Source organism: Sus scrofa, chromosome 2 (genome assembly GCF_054392235.1).
Source record: "Sus scrofa isolate SSC_HxYL_T2T_F1_AM1 chromosome 2, Sscrofa_HxYL_maternal_Yorkshire_Landrace_v2.0, whole genome shotgun sequence".
NCBI lineage: Eukaryota > Metazoa > Chordata > Mammalia > Artiodactyla > Suidae > Sus > Sus scrofa.
Window position 1 is genome coordinate 146,005,386 of NC_139384.1, and position 26,750 is coordinate 146,032,135.

Below are 26,750 nucleotides of genomic sequence, written 5' to 3' on the forward strand. Positions count from 1 at the left end.
AAGGATGCTCTCTATCTCTGTGACAACATGGCACCCCACCATGCAGCCTTCAGCCTTGCCCTGTGTAGTGACCTCCCCTCCCAGAGCTGTCATGCCTGCGGTGCCCTTGTCCTCGTCTTCTCTCTTGGGTCTGCCCTTTGCTTTTGCTGTTCCTGTCTGCAGGCAGGCTCCCACTCTCTCTGTTCTCCACTCCAGTTTTCCTCTTGACTTCTGCTGCACCTCTCCCAGAGAGCCCTTCCTCACCAAGGCTCCCACACGTCCCCGTGTGCTGGTGGTTTCTCTGGGGTCCATATAACTCCAGCGGACTGTGGGTTCCATGTGGGCAGGACCTGGGGGGCAGAGGTAGTTTTTGGAAAATGATGGTTGAAGGAGAGAGTGGACACATTGTAAAGGCTGTGAAGGCTTTCTGGCTGGAGCGCCTGCCCTCCTCCTCCTTCTCCTGGATGTGGGCACACCAGAGCCCTACATGGCCTCCTTTCAGCCTGGTTAGTGGGGGAGTGGGTGGGACACTGGATAGGATAGAAGTTTCTGTCACCTGTTTGGGGTGGGTTTGGAGGGTCTAATCAGATGCATTTCCTCTTGCCTGAGGGCACTGACCAGACCCCCACATCTTCAGGGCTAGTCTGGGCAGTTGATTCTCTTGAGACAGAGGGTAGAGTAGCCCTTGTCTGTGTGGCCTGTGCCACCTGGGGGTCTGCATGGAAGTGAGGCTAGGACAGCTTGTGGTTCAGGCTTTTTGTCAAGATGGGTATTGCGGGGAGCAGGTTTAGTGGGAAGAGCATGTGTTTTGGCCTTTGCAGATTTGACTTTGAATCGTGGCTCTGTTGTTCTGAACCTCAGTTTCCTTGTCCGTAAAATGGACATCATAATAATACTCCTGCCTTGCTGGGGTATGGTAAGGTTTAAAACAGATGCTTAATAAGTGCTTATTGCAGGCGGGGCACATGGCAGATGACTTCCCCAGGAGAGGGGAGCAGCATCTTGTTTGTGTCATCATGGCACTCAGATAGACACTTGATGTTTCACCCAGATATTCTAGAGGTTTCTGGGAAAGTATTTTTTCGTTAATGAGATTACCATTTAAATCAGTAGACCCTGAGTAAAGCAGATCACCTTCCATTGAGGGGGTGGGGCGGGTGGGGCGGGGTGGGCCCCACCCTGCACCCAAAAGGTGAAGACCTCAAGAGAAACACACCGAGGAGAGGCAACTCAGCCAACAAACTGCCTTTGGGCTTGTCCTGCAAGTCTTCTCTGGGCCTCCAGCTGACTGCTTACTCTGCAGATGCGGACCTTCCACAGCTGCCCCAAACCAGTTCTTTGAAATATATCTCCCTCTCCCTAGAGACACACACACAGAGTTTGTGTTTCTCTGGAGAACCCGCTCTAATGGTCATGGTGCAGAGACCTTGAAGCTTACCAAGGGCAGGGACTGTGTCTTTGTCAGTCCTCTGGCCCCCTACCTAGCCCAGTGCTGGCACAGAGCAGGAACTCCACGTCCCTGACCTGGTGACTGCCAAGCACTTTACACCGTCTCCATCCTAGCTGGAAAGTCTGCCCCTGTGAGAACCAAGAAATGACGGGAGTTAAGAATGGATTAGACTCTGGGGACTGGAGTGGCTTTTAAGGGCCCGCAGAAGAGGTGATGCCAAGTTTTGTACCAGATGTTGTACCGAATGCACAAGTGGTTGTGCATTTTGGGAGCCGAAACTTCAGCGTGGGTAAGAGAGACTTCTGGGGTCAGGTACCTGCTTTGTCCAGTCCCTCTCTGAATGGGGACAGAGCTGGGGCCACTTTGCCTTGACTGTCACGGACCTATTAACAGCGATGGAGGAGGGGGACAGAGCCCCGAGTGGCCCCGTCTTAGGCAGGGCTCCCTGTAAGAAGGGCACACAGACTGGCACCCAAAAAGGTAACTTTTCTCAAGTTTTATTGTAAAATTCTCAGAAAAAGAGCCATTTACAATGACAACACTGTATGATAATCTGTGAACCGTCTTTATATCAAGTGGTACTGCAAATACATGGCGTGTCCAATAGTGTGCAATACGTCAAAGTAAACACAAACTTATTTCCGATGCCACAGACAGTTACTGTGTTGGTACAAATTTCTACTAAAGTTGATGTATTAAAAATAATTTATATATATTTTATAAATAAGGAAAAAATTCACATGTATAGTAATTACAGGAGGCCTTTTGAGAAATACCAGTGATTCCAGAAAATATATTTTGGAGTCTACACAACTGCTCAAAATAATGTAATCTGCCTCGACATAAGCAATTTGGAAGTTTTCTGAGGTGCGGGGAGGATGAGAATCCTAACGGGACAAATGGCGGGTGTGTGTGTGTGTGTGTGTGTACGTGACTTTGTATCTCCAGGGTCGTTCAGGACACTCTAGCATGAACACAAGTGTGTGTGACCACTGCAGCAGTATTCCATGCCTAGTCTGCTTTGACATCATCTCACACGGGCTTTAGGAAGCACGAGCAGCGAGGGAGGGCAGGGTGGGGTGCGAAGGGGTCGGACCAGGAACAGGAGGGGGGCTGGCCAGCCGCTGGAGCCAGTGGTGAGGGTGTGGGACACTGGATAGGATAGAAGTTTCTGTCACCTGTTTGGGGTGGGTTTGGAGGGTCTAATCAGATGCATTTCCTCTTGCCTGAGGGCACTGACCAGACCCCCACATCTTCAGGGCTAGTCTGGGCAGTTGATTCTCTTGAGACAGAGGGTAGAGTAGCTGGGGGCACCACAGAAGGCTGTGCTGTGGGCCTGGTGGGCGGGAGGCTTGCAGATTGCTGTCCTCACCTCTCTGAAGCAGCTGAAGTAGCAAAGCTATGGTGGCCGTCACGATGGGCAGTGGATGAACGCTGAGATTTAGATCATTCTCCTTGGAAAGCTCTTGGGCCCCATATCCAGCTGATATCCATTGCTCTTCCTCAGAAACAAAGCTCTGATCTTGACGAGGGCTGTCTTCCACCCCCCGAAACCCCAGGTAGATGCTACCCATCCTGCCATGGGGCCTTGTGAAGAACCACGTGCCACTAAGGCTGGGGGCAGGAGGGGGGTCAGCAGTTATTGTTTTGTGGAGTACAGCCTGAGCCCTCTACAGCCTACTGGGGGTGGGTGGCCTTTTCTCTGGGGCCACAGGGGAAAGGGACGGTCCCATCTTAGTCCAGGTGAGCTTGGAAAGAGGGGTGTGTGAGTTGCAGCTTTGTCCGATAAACAAGCTCATGCCCAACACTTGGTGCTGTGAATTCAGGAGGTCCCTGCTCTCCCCAGAGCTTCCACAATTGAACGCACTCTGTCTGCTTACATTCCCAGTGCTGCTCACAGGTCCAAAGGAGGTGTGGGACCATGCCTGCTGGACTCCCTGTGTCTGCTGGGTGGCTGGTGCCTAAACCCCGAAGGCCCAGATATGGGGCTCAAATCCTCACGTGGCTTGGCAGGTAATCTGGTGTAGACGAAAGCAGGAAGTGGGTTGTATTCCACCGGGTATTTGGGGTCTTGCAGTCACACCCTGAGGATAAACACTATGTATTTCTCTCTCGAATCCTTTTTTTTTTGGTCTTTTTAGGGCCGCACATGTGGCATATGGAGGTTCCCAGGCTAGGGGTCCAATCGGAGCCGCATCTGCCAGCCTACACCGCAGCCACAGCAATGCCAGGTCCAAGCTGCATCTGTGACCTACACCACAGCTCACAGGAATGCTGGATCTGTAACCCACTATTCGAGGCCAGGGTTCGAACCTTCGTCCTCATGGATACTAGTTGGGTTCATTACCGCTGAGCCATGATGGGAACGCCTCCCTTGAATCTTTTAAACTCTCTGTTCTATGATCTCTATAATTTTGCTGATGTGCCAATCATCTGGGAGCCAACAGTAGCTTCTGGACCTTGGAGTGATTTCTACTTGGATCCCCAAACAAGGAAGCAGGATGTACAGGCCACTGAGGGGGCGCTGGTGTGGTGGTCAGGCGAGGAGCCTTGTAGGAGTGGCTCAGGAGCAGGAGGCCCAAGGCGGAGGAAGGGAGTGGGAAAGCAGAGAACAGAGCAAGGATGGAGGGCAGAGGGTAGCTCGGGCCCTCTGAGGGGCGAGATTTGGCCGCGACAGCACAGCTTCTATTCCCACCGCACAGTTTCTGTCTGCTAAGAGCCAACTTTGCTGACAGTTCTGAGTTCTTTCTAGCCTTGGTCACCTAACCGCAAAGGGCTGTGAGCTCGGGTTCGGGCATGTCGTTGTGGACAGCAAGGGGCTGTGTCCCCATGGATTCTGATTGTGCTTGGAGTGGGATCTGGGGTCCCGGGTGGGGGAGGATGGCAAATGACTTCACGTCTGCACCCTTGTCATCCTGCGTCACCTGTCTGGCCATCTGGGGATGCTGGGTTCCGGGAGGAAGGTGTGAGGTAGATTGGTGGATGCGTAGGAAGGAGTCGGAAGCAGTATCGATGCTCCTGTAGGATTTGGTAATGAGGACGGTGCAGGGTCCGTGGTATGTCAATGAAACACATCGTGGAAAATGAATCGATTATGTTTTAAGCCCCTTGTAGAAAAATATATCCATCGTGACTCTTTCTCACGTCTCAGTTCTGAAACCTCCTATAGTTCACAGGTTATTGGTCAACATTAAAGAAGTTGCGGCCACACAAAGCCAGGCTGCTTTCCTCAATGAAGACACAGCAGTTCCAATGCCCTAGGGCAGCAGGGGGTTCTCAGCTTTACTTGGGGTTCAGAGCCGTCCTCCAGGGCACCTACCTGGAGCTGGCTGGGGAGACAGCCGGGACAGGAGTGGGAATTGCAGGGACTGAGGTGCTGTCCCCTGTGATGGTACCTCTAGGCCAACGAACCGGAAGCTCGGTATTGCTGTGGCCCCAGCCAAGGCTTTACAGGGATCTTCCAGCTACTTCTGGGGGTTGGGAGAACGAAGTAGGACTCTGGAGTGACTTGGAGCCTTCAGAGAGGAGCCTGAGCCAGCCTCAGGTAGGGCTTGCTGGGTCAAGGTGGCTGGGGCTGGGATGACGGCATTTGCCTCATTGCGTGTGGCCCACACCCATGCTTACTGGTGCAGGAAGTCCATGAAGGCATCTAGAAGCAGACAGAACCCTCTTCTGGCCACGAATCCGTGGGTGGCTGGTTGGGCTTTTGGACCCAGAATCTTCATGTGGGGGAAGGGGTTTCTGCTCCCTGGGGCAGAAGGAGAATGAAGGCTCCCCCATTTCTTTAATGTCACCACAAGTGTAATTACGTGTGTGTGTGTTAGTCTGAAGAAAAAAATCTGTGTTGAATTTTCATGAAGTTAATTGTGTTTCAAAATCCAGGAATTGTGAAAGAGTTCATTACACAAGTGGCTTTTTTGGGTGATTCTTTTCATAAAACCAATACTTCTTCAATGTGCAACATCCTAGTTAGTCAATCACTTGTGATGATCAGAAGGATCAATGGCCGTTGTGACAACCTCCTACCCCAGCCGCTTTCCAACTGTGTTCCACGAGCCTCTTCTGGGGCTAAAGTGTGGGAAGAGGGGGAGATGGCAATCCCAGCCAGCTTTTCCCCTGCCTCCTACCCAAGCAGTTCCATTGGTTGCACTGCTGAAAAAATATTGACCCTCCTGTCTTTGTGTATTTGCAAATGTCACAGTTTGCAGGCTGGTGATTCCCTGCTCCTATTTAACTTTGTCTGAAGTGCTGGCAGCAAGACCTACACTGGCCCTCTCCAGCTTTGTAACAGCACAGTGATGACAACGAGGGGCAAATCTGCCTTTCAGACACACTTAGAAGTGGAAGGAACAGGGGAAAAGGAACAGCGCTGTCCAAGTCGCTCCCTGTTTAAACAGCCGGTCGGGACTGGACTGGCCTTTTATTCCAGAATCCTGCCACCCAGAGGGGCCGATGTTCTGGCCTGGCTGGGGCTCGTCCTCAGGTGGGCTCAGAGACTTTCTTCCAGGGGCTGCTGCAATTGAGAAGAGTTTTCCAAAAGGAGAAGGCCCATGACAGTTGGAGGATTTCAGTAATAGAATGGGGAGTTTGGAAGTCAATGTGTCCAGAAATTGAGGCAGGAATTAAAAAAAAAAAAAGAGTTGTGTTTTCCATCCTTCCCAGTTATCATGAAACTAAATATTAGGCTTTTGAGGTCAGTTTCCTCGACCGATATCTACCTATTTTACCTTAAAAATATTGATGAATGTATACATCGAGGCACACTCCTAGGAGTTGTTGGTGACAAGTATTTTTGGTGGACGGAGATGTGTGAGACATACCAGAGGATTGGCTTATCTCAGGAAATCTGATGGGGCAGGTGGGCTGGGCATTTAGGTGGGAGCGAGAAGCTCTATTTCCAGGGAGGCACGGGAGGCTGTGTCTTCCTTTCCCTGCAAGGGGCCCTTCCTCAGCAGCCCAGGAAGATCATGGCCACTTTCGCAGGTGAAGGCATCTAAACTAGCCAATACCTCTGGATGGGACCAACTCTAGGCGGCTTTTGAAAAATGATCATTCAAGTTCGAAAGCATACAGGTGTGCTTTGGCCACTGATGGGCATGAGAGACAAAGGGGGTGTTTCAAGACCTAAGGGTGCCTCATCCTTGCTGAGCTTCTCCCACACGGGCTGTGTTCATCGTGCTGTTGGGTTGTACTTCTTTGATGCCCACTGGAGAGCCCACTGCAGCCTGAGACATTTGGAAATAAGGCAGCAGTGCCTGCCCGCATCCTGTTCAGCTTTGGAGTGTGTGCGAGTGGGGAGAGAGGGACCCGAGTATAAGGAAACTCTGAGAGGTGCTGTCTGTGGCATGATATGATGCAGGGCTTAGGGGGCCAGAGCTGAGGGCAAGGGCCACAGGCAGAAAAGAAATCGGCTTTTAAAAGGGATAATCTTAGGAACCTGCCTGGACTCCATTCGTATCCTTGGGGTTTTTGCATTGAGCCTGGAGATGGCTATTCCGCAGGCTACCCACACCCTTCCAGGTAATCCTGGCCGGCCCCGACTCTGTAGTACTGGGCTGGCTAATAAATGTCCCCCTTCAGTGATGAAAAGCAGGCACGCAGGGTTTTCCTGGTCTGGGGAGGGGGGGGGGTCCCGGTCCAGAACGGAGCCTTTACTATTGTGGTGGCTTGATGTGCACTTCGGGGTGTCGGTGGGATAGAGGACCACAATCTTTTGATGACTATCGGCCTTCTTTCTGGCTGTGGGATGCGGCGACTCTCAGAGACTTGGCCTAAGGCAGGGAAGAACACAGCTGGACCTCAGAGAGCCTCTTTCTGCTTCCTAGCATTTCAGATTATAAAAAAGTATTCTTTAATCAAAATTTCCAAAATAAAGTGAGTGATTTCCCCATCTCCCAAGATGCAGTAAGTCCTGTTGGCTCTCCCTCGGGCTTACAACAAGTCAAATGGAAAGAAAAGCAAGCAGCAGCTGCGAAGGAGAAAATGAAGTCCAGAGCAAGCGCGGATGTGGCTCTCACGCCGGGAGGAAAAGCCCTGTTCCTGGGAACCTGTGTCTCCGGGCCCCGCTTCAGGTCACTCCATCGGGGTGAGGTCTGGCCAGACCCAGTGGAAAAGAATGACTATGCGAAGGCCACTGACCACACCATCCGCCTGGACAGCGGGAGCTGCTGGTTCCTTGGCTGCCCAGGTCCCGTGGCTTGTAGCTGGGCGCAGAAAGGCTTCTCTGCCACGGCAGCGCGTTCCCGTCGCAGCTCGAGGCCGAAATCATCCCTCCGAACGAAAACCCCGATCTCGTTAGCAGCGCAAACCGAAACTTGCAAGGAGACCAGTGTTGAACCACAAAGCGGATAGAGGTTTTTGCTTTTGTCTGTAAAAATGTACAGGGCGCCTGCTTGGGGCCGCGGGGTCAGGACCAGGCGATGCTCCGTGGCTGCTTCATACCTCGCCCACCCATACCACCGTGGTCCCCCCTTTGACGGCCGCCACCTCGCAGCGCAGCGCGTTTTGTCTCCCGTTGATGAGGAACAGCGACTCGCGGGCCGGCGTGAGCAGGTACTGTCCGAACAGCCCGCTGTCCCTCACGATCCTGCGGGGCCCGGGCGGCTCCTTCAGGCCCCTGAGCAGGCCCGTCTTCCCCGTGGACAGCTCCAGGAACAGCAGGTCCGGCTCTGCCTGCAGCGAGGCGTAGACGTAGTACTGGTTGCCCTGGGTGGAGGAGCGCTGGAAGGCCACGTCCGAGATGCCCCGACCCACTTTCAGGTCATAGAGGGTCTGGATCTGCCCCCGCAGCGTGATCTCCTGCACGTGCAGCTGGGGGCTGGTGGCGGCGGCGCTGACGACGAAGCGCCCGTCGGGGGACGTGTGCGGGGCGCCGGTAACGTGGCCGTTGGGGCCGACCACGGCGTCCGTGACGCTGTCGATCAGCAGCTGCGGGGCGGGGGCCACCGAGGGGCTGTCCTGCCGGCACTGGATGAAGAAGTAGCCGCCCAGGTGGCTGTGGGCCATGGCCTGCGGCAGGCAGCCGTGCCTCTGCAGCCCGATGGTCTTGAGCAGCATCAGCGTTTCCAGGTCGACTTTGTGCACTGCAGGGTCAGATTTGTTGAAGATGAAGCCGAATCTGGGAGGATGCAAACTGAGGTCAGCGGGGAAGGAGGCCTTTTTGGGGAGGGGGGGGGATCTGTCAATTGTCTGAAACGCCTGCACCCTGTATCCTAATCCTTTCGTCATCTAAGAGCCTCTAGAAAGGTCTGCCATTCTGCCGGGCATGGCCTGGGAAGTGATTGTCTATCATCTCAAACCAGAGGCAGCTGGCTTGCAAAATGTTCCTGGATGTATGCTCGCCTATCATGCACGAAATGACAGAGGAGGCGGCTCAAAGTGCCTTCAGCGGGCTTCTCCCTCTGGGATGCCTTTGATTCAGCTTCCCTGAGTCCCTCTGCCAGCTGGGAAGTGGTGGCCTGTGGCTGGAGGGAAAGGACAAGAGCCGTCTGCCTGGACTCTGCCTGCCAGGAGGACAGGGGAGGCATGAACTTCCATCTGAGCTATTCTCTGCACTAACTGGTGCGTCAGAGTTTGGGCAGCCAGAGGCAGCAGAACAAGGAGACCTGTTCTATCTGTGACCCTTTATCTGGGAGAGGAAGGTGAAGGAGAGTCCCCTCTCTCTGGCCACACTGACCATGCCGGTTGGAAGGACCTTGGTTGGGGCAGAGGGCAGCTTTTCCTGTTGCAGCCAGATGGCCTGGCTGCTCCGGGGCCCTCCTGGCTGCCGGGCCAGGGGCAAGATGTTTGTCTCTCTGAGCCTCTGCACATCGAACGAGGGGTGTTCCTTTCAAGGGCTGTTGGGAGGATTAAATCTAAGAGGGAGCTTCCGTAGGTGGTCGCTGCTCATACCTGGTCTTGGTGACATTTTTCTTTGGAGGCTGGCGGCCCAGGAGCCTGACTCCAGGCAGCACTTTCCTCTGATCATGAGAGCCTCTGCCTAAACCCCTCAGTCGTCGAGGCCTCTGGGTGCTGTGTACACTCATAGGAGTGGCGTAAAAGCTCTTACACACTTTTCTCTTGAATGACAAATGGTGCCTCAGCGTGGGGAAAATGCCCATTGGACAGCATCTCTAAAGCATCCTTAAGGAGCCAGAGTGTGGAAAGAGCAGGAAAGAAAAGCCCACACTGACAGGGAACTGTAAGGTAAAAAGCCACACGAGGCTCTGCAGCATCTGAGTTTGCACACCTCGTAGCTGAATCCAGCTTCGAGGGAGTTTACCATTTACAGCCGTTTCAGAGGCTCTTCCCCAGGTACCCGCTGCAGTGAGATGGGGAAGCCATAATGTGGTTGTGGTCTCTCTTGGGCAAGGATAAATGGGCGAGTGCTATTTTTACAAGGCCAGCTTCGGCTCGCAGAAATGAGGCATTTCTTCCTGGAACAAGGTGCTTGACGTCAGAATAAGGGCAGGCCTAAATACTGCCCTGAGACATTGGAGTCTTGATGCCTTTATAAAAGGGCACGCTCGGCCTTCTGGCAGTGGCGTCTTTACAGAAAGCGTCAGGGGTGCTTTAAAATAAATAGGGAGGGGGTGTGGCCAGGCTGGGATGGGGCCACAGCTGTTAGGAAGCTGTGCCTTTGGATGGAGGCAACCCGGGCACCCAGGAAGCCTTATTCCCTTGCGGGCTCCCTGCACCGCTGCTCTGGGGACTCCTAGCGGAACCACAGCATGTGGTCAGCAGAGAATACGGCCGAAGGGGGCACTGGCTTTACATTCACGCTGATGCTGCCAGGTCCTGGCTGTGTGACTTTGGCCAGTGCCTTAGCTTCTCTGAGCCTAAGTGTCCTCATCTCTGAAACAGGTTTGAACCCACCTCTACTAGTTTTTTGTGTCCAGTGAGGAGAAGGTACTCAACTAACCATGGTTGTCTGCTCCTTTCCTCTCCTGTCCTCACCCAAGGATGCGACTTCCTGACCTCACTGGGTCCCTGAGGGCATAGGAACCGTGTGCCTTCCTTGATGGCTATCATTAAGGTCTAGGAGTGGGGCTGTTTCTCGGTCCCTCCCTGATGAGGTGAAAGCCAGCCCAGGAGGCGTGTGGAGAGAAAGAAAAAGGAGCAGGGCCACCCTGGGCGAAGGTGCCCCGTGCTGGGCTGAGCTGGGGACATGGGGTAGCTTAGGCCATTGCAGGCTGGTCTTACCTGATGTGGTTGATGATGAGGTTTGTGGGGGGAATGAAGAAATCGTCCATTCCTGCAAACGGCGTGCGGATGAGGTGCTGGCCCTGGCCGGTGCTGGCTTCTGTGATCACCTGTAACACAGACCGGAAGGCCCGGTGAGGGCTGGAAACCCGCAGATCCTTGCAGGCTGCTTGAGAGAGGGACAGACCACGGGCGAGACACAGTCTTAGCAGGGAGGCAGGAGCAGAGCAGAGGCTGCTTGGGAATGTCGTGGTCAGGGACCCATCCTTCCTGGGAGAGGAAGTGAGGGGACAGGAGTGCATGACTGGATCGTTCCCTCCTGCTCTGTCCGGCCTGTCCCCGACTGACCGTGCTACACGGTGTCGGCCCCTGTGCTGTGACAGCAGAGCCAGGGCTTGCAGGGACCGTGCTAGGGTTTCTGAGGTGGGGGGGAGTCCCTGGGACCGAAATACGTCTGCTCAGAGACAGCCTCCCCCACCCCAGGGAATCTTGCCTTCGAGAGACCCAGGCCACTCTGGGAAAGGGAGAGAGTGCTTTTAAATCAGGAAAATGCTGAATGGTGCAACTGCTGACTCTTCTCTGTATTTCCCCCTGATGCCTGGTACGTGGGTCAGCTTGTTGAGTATCTCTGTCGCATGTTACTTGCAGAGGTGCCTTCAGAGAATTATGACTCCATAATGTATTAGAGAAAGCAGGCATCCTTTCGGAGATGCCGGCCATGTCATTTAGAAGCCTGTGATCTGCACATTGGGAGGGGTCCAGTTTCACAAAGGGGACTCGCTCTGAGAGCTGAAGAACTAGGCCCTGTGTTTTGTGCAAATTGATAGTGACAGAGCAGGGCTGCCCGTTCTCCTGGAGGTGGCACTTGGACTTGGCAGGAGGTGACTTGAGTCTTCCTTGATGGGTGTCCCTGCTGTGTCTATGTTGGGGGAGGGACACATAGCACAGAATGAAGCCAAGTGCTGTTTGGGGTGAGCCAGGATGACAGTGTGGTCTAGAGGTCCTGCCAGAAAGCCCCCTGTGGTCAGGCTGGGCTTCTGTCCATCAGCGGCTGAGCCCATAGGTGCCGCAGGCAGACCAGAGACACCACCAGACAGCCGGTGTCCTCTTGCCTGCTGCCTGTGCTCATCAGCCTCAAGCTCTAGGTGCTTGCCCAGAAACGTGGCAGATCTGCGGCCAGATGAGAGGCTTGGCCAGCTTGGGGGTGGGGCAGTTTTGGCCAGAGGACTCTGAGGACAAGCCTGGACTCTGAGCAGGACAAGAGGCAGAGGGAGGTACCACTGCCTCACCTTCATACTGGAGCCATGTACACAGAAGAAAGGAGGCAGAGTTTTGCAGCCTGAGCCTGAGGACAGTCTCTGGTGGGGCTTTGTGAGTTGCTTGGCCTCAGATGCTTTTACGTTTTAAGAGTGGGCCAGCCTTTGGGCTTTAATGATGAGACAGAGAGCACTGGCCTGCCTCTTTGGGCAGGCAGGTTTGAGTTTTTCGGATCATGCTTTTCTCAGGGGGTCAGCAGGCAGAAGGCCGGATTAAAAGGATGAGGGCTGTGATGGTCCGTCTTGGGGCAGCTGTAAAGCTAGGTTATTTTCTTGTGATTAAAAAAAAATGGCCAAATGACACTTCTATGGCAAGTCCATGGGAAAAACCTCAGAACAGGGCATTACAAAAATATCAGTGGTAGGAAAGTGGGTCTTAAAGAATCTAGGTGAAAATGCCAGAGAATTCCAAGAAGCCATGCGATCATTTCTTGATATCAGGCCTGTCATTTTAGCTTATGATAGAGATGGAAAATTACAGGCTGTCAGCGGTCAGTGTCATTCACACTTCACCACCCTGACACCCTATATTCAGAGGTTACTTCATCAAAACCCAGTGGCACGGGCCACTGAGCAGATGTGGGCTAGTCAGCCTCATTTCTCCAATGAGTCATGAGTTTTCTTCTTGGCCTGTGTCCTAGCACATGGCTGGGCACATTCATGACCAAATGATAAGTAGGTGAGCCTCTCAAATTGCTTGGCTCTATCGGCCTGGTCCAGGAGAGGCATGTAGGTGGCTGGATATCAGGAGATGTCACTGGGTGGGCAGTGTGGGTATAAGGGCTGGGCATCTGCTTCAGAGGGCAGATGAAGCCAGATGTATTGACACATGGGAAGGAAGGGGCCCAAGATATCAAGTGTGATGGGCAGAGAGGCAGCTATAAGCTGGGTCGGGGAGTGGGCGGGGCAAGACCGTGATGGGCAGGATTCGAGAAGCAGCCCAAGGTTCAAATGCCGACTCCTAAGGGAAGGCCTTGGTGGAATCAGCCTCATTTATGGAACCACCTTCATTTAGTCATGACAAAGTTTGTGTAACCAGTTCTTTAGTGTTGGATATTTAGAAACATTAGAAGGAGTTTCTGCTGTGGCTCAGTGGGTTAAGAACCCGACTACTATCCCAGAGGATGTGGGTTCAATCCCTGGTCTTGTTCACTGGGTTACGGCTGTGGTGTAGGTCGAAGATGCAGGTTGGATCTGGTATGGCTGTGGCTGTGGCTGGCAGCTGCAGCTCTGATTCGGCTCCTAGTCTGGGAACTTCCATATGCTGCAGGTGCAGCCCTAAAAAGAAAAAAAAAAAAAAAAGAAAAAAAGAAAGAAAAATACAAACATTAGGATATTATTTTGAATGTTTTATAAATATAACCAATACAATAACACAATGTAGTTGAATCTTTGTGCCTGTCGCTCGATGATCCCCTTTGGATATGTTCTGAGAGGTCCAACTGCTGGTGTGCCAGCCATGTCCTGAGGAGTCTGCTTCCTCTTTCCAAATTACTCACCACAAAAGCTCTGCCAGTTGACATTTCCAGGAGCAGTTTTTGCAAGCAGTGGTTTCCTGAACCCGAGCCCACAGCGAGGAAGGTGGGTTTATTCAATCTATTTCATTTTCTTGTCATAGTGCATTTCTCAGCCTTTACAATTAGGGTGATGGTGGGCATGATGGTCTAATTCCTGATATTAATTAAAATGCTTTTAGCGTTTTGTCATTTAGGTAAGATTTGCTCTTGGTTTCTGGGAAACGGTCTTCATTTTGTTTAAGGAATTTCCTTTCATTCCTGTTTTTAGCTTTTTCTTTTTTTTTCAAAATTAAGAATGGCTGCTGTGTTTAGTTAGATGCCTTTTTAGCATGTATTGAAAATATTAGAGTTTGTTTTAATTTGTGTTATGAATAACATTGACTGATTTCCTGAGAGTGAACCATCATTGCATCCTGGGAATTTGTTCCCTGCTTGAGGACGTAGATGCATTGTTGGACTCTGTTTTTAATTCCATGTTTAGAATTTTGCTTCTGTATTCATAAGTGAGATTAGTTGATAGTTTTATTTTTTTAATACTAAGGAGCTGCACATTTTCCCCCATCTGGACTGGGATAGTTCAAATCATATTTAAATTATCTGTATTTGAACTGTTTGATTAAACTCAGCTGTACAGTTTTTCTATGGAGATCTTTAATCTTTAAAAAAACCTGTTCTATGGTAATTGTTCTGTTTTCCTTTTCTCAAGTTAGATTTTTTTCCTGCACTTTGCAAATAATCATCCGTTTCTTCTAGGTTTTAAAATTTGTTGTAGGGAAGGAATAAAAATACTCAAAAATGTCATCTTTTACAGAAAAGAGAATGTAGAGAATATTGTTTGAAAGTGATGGTTGAGATAGTTAAATAGCAAATTATTCCAACTGTATTATTTTAGAATTATTTTCATCCTCCTGTATTTGCAGTAATAGTGCTTTTCTCCTTCCTCATTTTGTGTGCTCTTTTCTTTATCAGGGTTGTAGAGGATTTATTAGTTTCTCTTTGTTCTTTTTTTGGTCTTGTTTCTAATTACTTCTTCCTGCCAGTTACTTTGTTCTTTTTCTAATTTCTTAATAAATACTTCCTCTGCAGGCTTTTAAGACACAAATACTCCTTGTGTATATAGCATTCTCTGGATCCCATAGGTTTTGATGAGAAGCACTCTCTTTTTTCATTGCTTTTGAGACAGTTTGTAATTTCTCCTTTTAATTTTTCTCTTTGATTCAGTAGTGATCTAGGAGTGTTTCCTTCTTAGATCACATTTTAATTGTTTCTAATTATCAGACAACGTAGCATCTAACACTGACTTTTATAAAGTTTGTTAAATTTTTTTTTATTATATGGTTACTAATACACTTATATATGGAATAAAAATTTTTATGAAATAAAAATTTTTTTTTATTATATGGTTACTAATACACTTATATATGGAAAAAATTCTATTTGGCAGAGGAAAGATTTCCTATATGTTTATTAAATGAAGTTTCTTATTCATATTATTCAGTGTTCCCATCCCATTATTCTGTCTCAATATGCACAATTTAAGTGCATTGTAAGTCAAATTCTCCTTGTATTTTTAATCATTCTTGTTTTATGTATTTAGTGATGTTAGCTATCTGTTGGCTGTCTTCACATAATGTGTCTCCTTATGCTGGTTTTTAACTTTGACTTTGACCTTGTCTGATATTCACATTACACACATGCATCTTTTTGTCTGCCTAGGATTACTATGTCCACTCTTTTCAATTCAACCTTTTTTTATTATTTTATGTTACACATTTTTTCTCTTCCTCCCTTGCAAACCCCACGTGATCATCTCTGCTTTTCATAGGAGAAATCGGTTTGTCACATTTGGAATAATTAGATATTTAACTACCTCAACTATTCCTTTCAAACAACATTCTCTATATCCCTCTTTTAATCCCAAACAATGAGATTTTTGAGTATTTTTATTCCCTCTTCTTTCCTCCACTCCCTACTCTTACCAAAATAATTTATCACCTTTAGTTAGAGCCTGGTATCAGAATTTCTCTTTCAGTGCATTTCTCCTAATTTAAATGTCCTTATTTAGCACTTATTATACATTTCCTGATAGCCTCTCCTCATCCATCTTATTTTAATTTTGGATATTCCTCTCTAGGTGTCTTTCTTATGACCGTCTCCTCTTTATCTTTCTCCATCTTGATATCTCTGATCTGGTTTACCTGGTGTTTTTCTGGTATTTTCCATGATACAGCCTCTGGATTCTTGCATATCCTTAGGTCTTTTTTTTTGTCCTGACAGGTACATGAAACCTTGGATATCAGCCCTTTTGTCTTGGTAGCATGTAGATGTGAGTCCATGGTCTTCGGCTACTGTTGCAGGTGAGCAGTCCGATGTCAACTCCATTGTTCTTTCTTTCACAAGGTGACTTGTTCTTTCTGTCCTGAAACTTGTTATTCTTGCTCTTTCTGTCCTGACACTTCCTTATTCTTGGAAGTCCAGGGTTTTACCAAGATCAGAGATGTGTTATTTCTCATGAAGTTAGTCTGGAACTTCTAGATCCCTTTCAATCTACATGCTGTACTTTTCCAACTTGGACATGTTATTCCAAATTTATTTACTGTCCGACTCCATCCCAATGATTATCTTTTCTCTTTCTAAATATCTTTTGGCTTTGAAACTTCTTTTGAGACTTTATATCTTATTTTTTTCTTATAGTCTATCATTTGAGGATTTTCTTATTATCTTTCAGGCTTTTTTGGATCTCAGTCAAAACCATGCATTTTCCAACCCATCTACTGCTGTTTTTAAATTAGGAAATGATTTTTGTTAATTCCTAGTTGGAGAAAAATATTTTTTTGGTGGACTCTTTTCCTTGAATTTCCTTACATGCTTTTGTAGAGCTGCCAGAGGAACCAATTTTCTGGGCTTCTATCCTGTCTGAGAGACCTTTATTCTGGCTTCCAGATCCTCTAACGAGTTGTTTTTATTTTTCATAAGCTTGCTGGGGCCCAGGACATGTTGATGGTGTCCTCTGAGTGACAGTGGTCTTGGTTTGTAGGAGGTGAAGTGCTGCCTTTCCCCTGCCCCAGCAGCACATGTCCCCACGAGGACGTGTCTGTCAAGTGTTGATGTGTGGGTGGGTGTCCCTGCTTTTGTAGCAATCTTAGGGACAGGGTGAACTTGGCTCTATCTGCAGCTCTTCCAGCTGGGGTTCTGAGAAAGAAACCCCTAATATCCTGAGGTAGCCATTGTATACAAGAAATTCTGTGCAGCTCGAATGGTTCTAAGCATCATCACTGGGAGAACTGAGGAAACAGGCATTCAAATCCCCTCTTGTAGGGCTTAATCCTCTCCTGTATCCCTGATGAGAAAGGCTGAGCCAGAACACTCAACACAGGAACGTGCTGATCTTCCCCAACTGGTAGAGAATGGGATCCTACACATCTGCTGGACCCATGCTCTCCGCAAGAGGCAAGATGGTGCAGTGGCTGAATGTCTGCCTAGCTTGGACCGGGGCCCAATTACTGAACTTTCCTGTGCCCTGGAGCACTGTGCATCCTCAGTAATGGCTTTTATTTATAAACATATTTGCTGCTCTTTCTTTTCTTTCTCCTTCCTTATTACCTGGTGCTTGCCACACAGCTCGAGTAAAGAAGGCCCTGGCTCCCTTCTCACTGCTTAGAGTCCAGAGGCTCATTTCTGCTTGGCCCCAGGAGCTCCTGGAGCAGGACAGACAGGTGTCTTGGGGCTGGATGTGGCTCAGGAGCTGCATTCTGGTTGTCGTGATATCAGAATCCTATCTATTGTCAGTATTATTCTCTTTAACAGCAGGCCTGGCTGAAGATACTCTATTAATTGCCTGTAAGGGTGTTGTCCTGAGGATGTTTCCTACTCTCTCTTCAGCCTTCATGGACATACTTTGGATGAATGTGATAAGCCACTTAGGGAAGTGGGAGACATTTATCAGTCCTTTCCTGCAGGTGGGCATTGTCCTCCATGTACTCAGCATACCTGGAGGCTTGGTTGGGACTTGTGCACATTCCCCCAGCTCAGGACCCACACTTGGTCATGTGACTTGTCATAGGACAGCTTAGCCGGCAGAGGGTCGACACCTATGGACTTGAAAAAAACAGTGACAAATTGGTCATCATTGTTATAGAAGCTGATTCATTTCTAGGCCACTCTTGGGTGTGTAGAAAGCCAGCCCAGCAGCCTGCATAATTGGCCCATTTGGAAACCAAAGGCAGAAGCTTCCTCTCTGACTTTGCTTTCAGAAGCATAAAGCTGGTGGTCAATAATGTTCCCCTTTTTAAAAACATCTTGCTTGTCTTACTTAAAGGGGACCCAGATCATCTTGGCAAAAGTTGAAACACTGATGCTTTCAGATTTCCCCTCAAGAACCAGCTTCAGGACCCTCCTATCACTTCTCCTGGAAGCCTTTCGGGCCTCTTGAACTCTTGGCGTCCTTCCCCAGCTCTTCCCCTCGGGTCATCTGAGACTGACTTTGAAATCATTCATTATCACCTGTCTCCTACCTTTGCGCTGACTCTATCTTGCACATTATGTACCTGGAGCCTCTGAGACTCAGACTGTGGCATCAAGCAAAGTCCTTTTTTACTTCTGTAACTGCAACTCTGATGTGTTTTAAGGACAGAGCTTCCCCAGGGGCCCTGTCACATGGAGACTCTTTTTATACTACTCATAGTACAGTTTTATAAGTTCCAAAACTGTTTCATGATGCTCATGCCACTGTGACCTCTGCTGTTTTTGGCAGTGGCCAAAGCCCTAGCCTCTTCCTTGGTTCACTAAAGATGCTCTGTCTTCTCTGCCACTCTGACTCCCCAAGTTTGGTGCCTTTATTGAACGTCCTCCTTGCTTAGTTTCTTCTTGGTTTCAATGATCTTTCCTCCTCCCCACTTCAGCTACCATGACTTAGACCTTGTCAACAAATTTCTGAAATTTTAATTTAACCCACTATATTCTCTACCCTTTCTGACCTGAGGGGGAAAATCCCCTATTGTTTCTGTCCCCGCTGGTTAAAACTTTGGTAAAGAAATGTCTATAGAGTTCCTGAAACCACTTCTCCTTAACTGTTTGTATTCACTCCTCCCCTGAACTGTTCTAGAGCTTCATGGAAAATTCAGAGAGCACGTGGTGGTTCTCCTCTTTTTTGACATTTCAGCAAGATGCTACTTGGTTGACCCTTCCCCTCTGGAAAGGTTTTCTTCTCTCAGCCTCCCACCTCCCTGGCTTCTTTTCCTCATCCTGACTTCTATATACTTCTAAATGCTGGCATGTCCCACATCTTCATCTTTGACTGTCTGTCTCCATCCTTTCCCTGGGTGAGCTCGTCCAATGCCATGACCTAATACCCACTATACTCTGGTGACTTTAGAATTCATTCCACTGTTAACCCCAACTTTAGACAAAACCGAACTCTTGATTTTGCCCAGCCCTGCTGAAGTAGATTTCTTTTGGAGTCATCACCATCTTTGAAGTCTCCTTTTACTTTATTGCTCTAATTAAAACCCCCTGTCCTCCAAAGCCTCAAGTAGAGGCTGTTTCTGTTCTCCTACGCTTCACATACCCCAGGTCCTTTCTTCATGCTTCCAGCTACTCCTCCTTGTTCCTATCATCTGTCCGCTTCCTGGCTGCTTCCCTTCATTTACCAAAGGCTTCAGGATCTGGCACTGTCTTCCTCTACCCACAGCTTCTTAACTCACTGGTAATGATACCATCCTGACACTATCTCTGGTTTCTTACACTTTTCTCTTTCTTTAAAAAAAAAACAAAACCTTCTTTATTACACATTCTGCTCCAGCTATCCCATTTGTCTGCCTTCTTCACAAACATCCCTAATGTATGGATTGCAGGCATTCTCTCTCCTTTTTGCTTAACCTTGTCCAATCATATTTCATATTCTCACTCTGACTGAGTCAGAAGAGTTTCCCACAGTCTCAATATACTAAGGAGCAAAGACATGGAAGGGAAAATGTCCTGAAGAACATACCAAGTTCTCAAAGGGCTATTGTTTAGGACTAGGAGTCAATCATAGATTGATTAAGCCTTATGAAAGCTTCAACTCTGCCTTGATTCAACTTAGTCCGTGATTTAAGTGATTAATTTTCTACTTTCTCTCCATGAAAGAGGAAAGGGTAAACCCTCTGCAGTGGATGAGAGCCATATAAAGTTTCTAAAATGTTAGCTGGAATGTTTGACATTCAGAAAAAATTACTAGGTATCCCAAGATAGAGCTTGAATGAAAACAACAATAAACAATAAATAAGACAAGAGCAACAGACCCACAGATGATCCATAAAAATATAATTTTTTATAATTATGTAAAATATACCAAATGTAATATAGTTATCCATATAAATATAATATGCTTAATTTCATACATTTTATATATGGAATCAAATAGAAATTCCCAGTGAAAATTATGATGTCTGAAATTAAGAACTCAATAAATAGGCACAGCAGAAGATAGGATTGGTGAACTGAAAGACAAGTTGATAGAACAAATCCAAATTGAATTACATTGAACTACAAAGAGACACAAAAGGATGGAAAATAAGAGAAAGAGATGTGTGGGACACAATGGAAGATCTTTTTTTTTCTCCCCCCCCCCCCCCAGAGTTCCCAAAGAAGAGGCGAGAGAATGAGGCAGCAGAGTATTCAAAGAAATAATGGTTGAGAATTTTCCAATCAGATGGAAATTGTCAATACATATAGGTAAGAATCTTTGAAGTCCCAAATCAGAATAAACACAAATAACACCCCATACCTGGACTCATCATAGGACACATCATAGAAAAACTGCTAAAGACCAAAGAGAAAATCTAGAAAGTAGCCAGAGAGAGAAAAAATACATTATCTTCAAAAGTTTGATAATAAGACTATTAACAAAAACAATGGAAGATAATGAAATGGCATATTAAAATGCCGAAAGGTGTAACTGCCAATGTTTTTTTTTTAAACAAATAAATGGCAAATTTTCAAACAAAAACTGAGAATCTGTTGCCAGCAAACCTGCACTAAAAGAACTATCAAAGAGACTGCTTCAAAAGAGAATGAAAATGATCCCAGACAGAATATGTACTTTAGGAAAGAATACAGAGCAATGGAAAATGTAAATAAATGGGTGAATATAAATGACTATCAACTGTTCAAAATAATAATAGTCATGTCTTCTGAGGTTAAATTATATGGAGAATTAAAATTTATTTGCACAATTGTGAAAAAGGCAGGAGGGGGGTTAAAGGAGTTAAAGTATTCTAAAGTTCTGTCATTATTGGGCAAGTGAAGTAATAGCTTCTATGAGACTGTACTGAGGCAAGGATGCATGTTGTAATCTCTGTGGTGGTAGTACCAACAATGATAAAAGAATGCATGTACAACAGGTTAACATGGGAAAGATAGAATAATAAAAATGACAATTCAAAAGCAAAAAGGAGAAAAAAGCAACATAATCAGGTAGGTCAAATAAAAAAAATTAAGATGGTACACATAACCATATACTTTCATTAAAATATACACGGCTCAAATAATTCAAGTAAAAGGCCAAGATTATTAAACTAGATAAGAGCCAAAATCCAAATACATGTGGCTTTATAAACGATCACTCCTATTATATATCTTTCTTTTTACGGCCACATCTTGGCATATGGAAGTTCCTGGCTAGGGCTGATTCGGGCTAGCACCCGAATCAGGGCTGCAGCAACGTCAGATCCTTAACCGACTGACTGAGGCCAGGAATTGAACCTGCATCCTCATGGAGACTATATTGGGTTCTTAATGCACGGAGGCACAATGTGAACTTCCTAAAAGATCACCTTTAAATATATTAGATCACCTTTAAATATATTACATAGAAAAGATGAAAGTGAACGGATGGAAAAATTATACCATGGTAACACCAATCCAATCCAAAATAAATATGATTTAGATATTTAATATTAGATAAAAATAGACCTCCAGGCAAGAAGCTTTTCCAGAGATAAAGAGGGATAATCTGTAAGAAAAGGGATAGTCTGTAAGAAGAAAGAAGTCTAGCCCCCAGGAAGATAATTTTAAAGCAAAAATGGATGGAACTTGATAAATCCACAGAGTGGGAGACATCAACACACCTCTGAGCAGCTTGTAGACTAAGTGGACAGAAAAATCACTTAGTCTATCTGAATGATGCAATGAACCAACCTGATATAAATGGCATCTATACATAAAATATATTAGAGTATACATTCTTTAAAAGTACACGTAGAGAAGTGAAATTGAGTATGTAACAAAAACACTTCCTACAAACAAAAGTCCAGGAACAGATGGCTTCACAGGTGAATTCTACCAAACATAAAAATTAAAACTTATCCCCATCCTTCTTAAACTTTTCCAAAAGGTTGAAGAGGAAGGAATTAATCCCAAAGACATTCAAGGAAGCCACTATCACCCTAATACCAAAACCAGACAAAGATACTACCAAAAAAGAAAATTATAGGCCAGTATCTTTGATGAATATAGATGCAAAAATTCTCAACAAAATTTTATCTAACCAAATTCAACAACATATTAAAACGATCAAACACCATGACCAAGTGGGATTCATCCCAGGTTCACAAGGATGGTTCAACATTTGCAAATCAGTCAACATCATATACCACATTAACAAAAGAAAAGTCAAACACAAAACCATCTCGATATATGCAGAAAAAGCATTTGACAAAATCCAGCATCCACTCATGATAAAAAAACTTACCAAACTGAGTGTAGAAGGAACATACCTTAATATAATAAAAGCCATTTATGACAAACCCACAGCCAATATAACACTCAATGGAGAAAAGCTGAAAGTGTTCCTGCTCAAGTGTGGAACAACCCAACCATGCCCACTTTCACCACTTTTATTCAACATAGTATTGGAAATCCTAGCCACAGCAATCAGACAAACAAAAGAAATAAAAGGTATCCAAATTGGAAGAGAAGAGGTAAAATTGTCATTGTATGCAGATGATATGATACTATATATAGAAAACCCTAAGGACTTCACACGAAAACTACTCAAACTGATCAACGAATTCAGCAAAGTAGCAGGATACAAAATTAACATTCAGAAATCAGTTACATCTCTGTATACTAACAATGAAATATTAGAAAAGGAAAATCAAAATACAATAATATATTTAAAATCACACCCCCCAAAATTAAATACCTAGGAATAAAACTGACAAAAGAGGTGAAAGATTTATATGCTGAGAACTATAAAACATTAATCAGGGAATTAAAGAGGATTCAAAGAAATGGAAAGATATTCCATGCTCCTGGAAGAATTAGTAACATTAAAATGTCCATACTACCCAAAGCAATCTACAGATTTAATGCAATCCCTATCAAATTGCTCATGACATTTTTCACAGAACTACAACAAACAATCCAAAACTTTATATGCCAAAGCAATCCTAAGGGGGAACAAAAAAAAACAAGCAGGAGGCATAACTCTCCTGGACTTCAGACCACATTACGAAGCTACAGTAATCAAGACAGTGTGGTACTGGTACAAAAACAGACGTATAGAGCAATGGAACAGAATAGAAAACCCAGAAATAAACCCAGACACCTATGGTCAATTACTCTTTGACAAAGGAGGCAAGAATATAAAATGGGAAAAGGGGAGTCTCTTCAAGTGATGCCAGGAAAACTGGACAACTACATGTGTACATCGGTGAAACCAGAACACACCCTCACACCATGCACAAAAATAAACTCAAAATGGCTTAAAGACAAACATTAAGACAAGACACCATAAAACTCACAGAAGAGAACATAGGCAAAGCATTCTCTGACATTAACCGTACAAATGTTTTCTTAGGTCAGTCTCCCAAGGCAACAGAAATAAAAACAAAAATTAACCAGTGGACCTAATCAAACTTAAAACAGGCACATGAAAAAATGTTCACCATCACTCATTATTAGAGAAATTCAAGTCAAAACTTCAATGAGGTACCACCTCACCCCGGTCAGAATGGCCATCATTAATATGTCTACAAATAACAAATACTGGAGAGGGTGTGGAGAAAAGGGAACCCTCCTACAGTGTTGGTGGGAATGTCAATTGGTACACCCACTATGGAAAGCAATATGAAGGGACCTCAGAAAACTAAATATGGAATTACCATATGATCCAGCAATCCCACTCCTGGGCATACATCCAGACAAAAAAACTTTCATTGAAAAAGATACATGTACCCTTATGTTCACTGCAGCACTATTTATAATGAGACTTGGAAACAAACTAAATGTCCACTGAAAGATGAATGGATTAAGAAGATGTGCTACATATACACAATGGAACACTTCTCAGCCATAAAAAAAAATGAAATAATGCCATTTGTAGCAACATGGATGGAACTAGAGATTTTTACACTAACTGAAGTCAGAAAGAGAAAGACATACCATATGATATCACATATCTGGAATCCAATATATAGCACAGATGAACCTATCTACAGAAAAGACACAAACTCATGGACATGGAGAACAGTCTTGTGGCCGAGGTGGAGAGGGAGGGAGTGGGATGGACTGGGAGTTTGGGGTTAGTAGATGCAAACTATTGCATTTGGAGTGGATAAGCAATGAGGTCCTGCTATAGAGAACAGGGAACTATATCTAGTCACGCGATGGAAGATGATGGAGGAAGATGATGGAGGCTAAAGTGAGAAAAAGAATGTATGTATATGTATAACTGGGTCACTTTGCTGTACAGCAGAAATTGACAGAACACTGTAAATCAACTATAATAAAAATTTTTTAAAAAGTACGCATAGAACATTTACCAAAGTTGATAAGCTGGGTTATAAAGCATGCTTCAATAAATTTCTGAGGATTAAAAATTATTCAGAGTTATTTCTCTGGCCAAGGAAATCAATAACAGAAAAGAGAGAGAAAATCTCTTGTCCTATGTGCCAGGAGAAACCACAGCCCTGGTTTCACACAACTCTCTCTCTACAATGAGCCTGCACCTGGGCAGTGGAGCATCCTGGGGAAAAAAGATACAACTCTGCTCACTTGTCTGACTTTAAATTTGCACCCACAATCCTTAAGTGCAGAGCCTTGGGAGTCTGGTGTCCTAGATTCCACTCTTGCCCTGCAGTCCTGTCACATTTTCCTGGTCATTTTCAATCTCACATCCAACTTTCACCTCCTTCCCCAGACTTCCAGCCTTGGTGATAATTTTCTTTCTTATTTCACTGAGAAAACAGAGGCAAGCAGAAGAGGGTCATCCAGCTACCACCAGTTGTATCACCTATTTGTACCTGTGCCTGAAAACTTTCTATTTCTTCCTGTTACGATGAAAGAATGTGCTTTTACGTAAGGCTAGCATACCCATTTGTCTGTCCTGGTTCCACTGACTACTGCCTATGTCAACAATGCAGCAGAAGGGGAAGAATGGTGGGAGTCGTTTTCCCTATTAGTATAGAAATGCTGGAATGTCACCTAGTCTAAAGGTTTCTTCAGCATCCTCTTCCAGTAACCACCTCATTTGCCTGCTTTTACTCATAGGTACAGCAAACCCCTTTCAAACAGTTATCTATGTTCACCATCTCCACTCCAGATTCTAACTTGAATCCTCCCCTTCAGGCTTGCACTCTTCCATCATCATCCTAGCTGTTCCTGCCAAGGTGATCCATGGGGTACCAAATTTAATGGTTAGTTTTAGTCTTCATTACATGCAAATGCCTTCAGCAACATCTGACACCATTAGCCACTTACTTTCCCTTAAAATGCTCTCTTCTCTGGAATATGACCCTCTCCTCATTTTCTTCTTACCTTTCAAGCTACTCCTTCTTGGTCTCCTGTATTGGCTTCCTCCTTCATTCCTGATCTTTAAGTGCTGGAGCATTTGGGGGCTCCAACCTTGACCTCTTCTCTATCTGTACCTCCCCCAGAGATTTCCTCCAATTCACTGGATTTAACGCAGTTCATATGGTGATGATACCTACAGTCATATTTCTAGCCTAGATCTTGCCTTTGACTCCAGACCTATTTATCCAACTGCTTATTTGACATCTCTACTATATGTAGCAGTTTAAACTTGAACAGATCCAAAACCAAATTCCTAATTTTCCCCTGTATTTGCTCCATGACCTGGATCCCCTGCCTTGCTCAGAGCCTCTATCAGAGTATATTACTTCATATTGTGAGAGTAACATTGCCACAAACTTGGTGGCTTAAAACAGTTCTGCAGCCAGAAGTTCCAAATGAATTTCGTTGGCAGAATAAATATGTCTGCAAGGTAGTGCTCCCTCTAGAGACTGGAGGGTAGAATGCATGTCCTTGACTTTTCCAGCCTTTGGAGCTGCCTTCCTTGGCTTATGGTGCCTTCCTTGGCTTATGACCCCTTCCTCCAATCTTCAAAGCCAGCGGTGGAGCACCTGCTTTAGTCCTCACACTGCCCTCTTCTTCAATGTCACCACATTTCTTCCTGCCTCTCCCCTAGGGGGATACTTGAGCTTGCAGTTAGAACTCACCCAGATAATCCAGGATAACTCCCCACTTAAAAATCCTGAATCACACCTGCCAAGTCTGTTTCACCATTTACAAGTGACATTCATAGGAAGTGAACAGCTTGGGGGCCATTATGCAGTCCACCACACAGAGTAAACAGCATCACCATTCTACAGTTGCTGAAATTCTTCTTCCTCTTCCTTTCTCTCAAACCTTACATTCAACCGAGCAGAAAAATCTTCTGAGCTTCACATTTCCACTATATCAAGACTTTGATCACTTCCCACAACTTCCACTGCTGTCCTCTTCTCTTGCCCGGATTATTCCGGTGCCTGCATCTCTGCTCTATATTCTAGTCTGCTCTTAACTGAGTGGCAGATTGACTCTTTAAAAACATGTCAGATTATGTCACTCCCCCAACTACAACATTTGAGTGGCTTGCTAGCTCACTGGCCTTTGTTTATGCCCAACTTCGCCCACGTCCTACTCTCCCCCTCATCCCTGTGCTCCAGCCCCACAGTGGGAATCCCACTTGGCACTGAGATCTCAGACTCTGTTCATCTCAAGAGCGAGGGCCACTTGAAAATAGTCTTCCAGTTCCTCTGTCCCATTCAACCTGTAAACAGCTCTTACAATGCCCCACTCCCTAAAATGCTGATTTATGGTTTGTTCCCCTAAGTAGAATATAAGTTCTGCCCATTTGTGAATGTTTTCCACGCACCTAGACCAATGCTTGGCACGTAGGAGGCGATAAATACCTGCTGAAAAATGCACACGACCCTCCTTTGCTTCCCCCCCTAGTCTGACCACCTCTGCTAGGAGCTGGGGAGT

At 46.1% G+C, this 26,750-nt stretch overlaps 1 protein-coding gene across 2 annotated transcripts in view; it reads right to left on the reverse strand.

Annotated features, from left to right (window-relative positions):
- Positions 1-1,910: 1,910 nt before the first annotated feature.
- Positions 1,911-26,750, reverse strand: part of FSTL4 (follistatin like 4) — a 725,863-nt gene continuing 701,023 nt past the window's right edge. For both annotated transcript variants that reach the window (XM_085014566.1, XM_021084752.2), the window contains exons 14-16: positions 17,433-17,540; positions 10,610-10,719; positions 1,911-8,546 (exon numbers count right to left, since the gene is read on the reverse strand). In XM_085014566.1, coding sequence (XP_084870692.1) covers positions 7,865-8,546; positions 10,610-10,719; positions 17,433-17,540 — 900 coding nt within the window. In that variant the 3' untranslated portion in view covers positions 1,911-7,864. The remainder of the gene's footprint in view (positions 8,547-10,609; positions 10,720-17,432; positions 17,541-26,750) is intronic.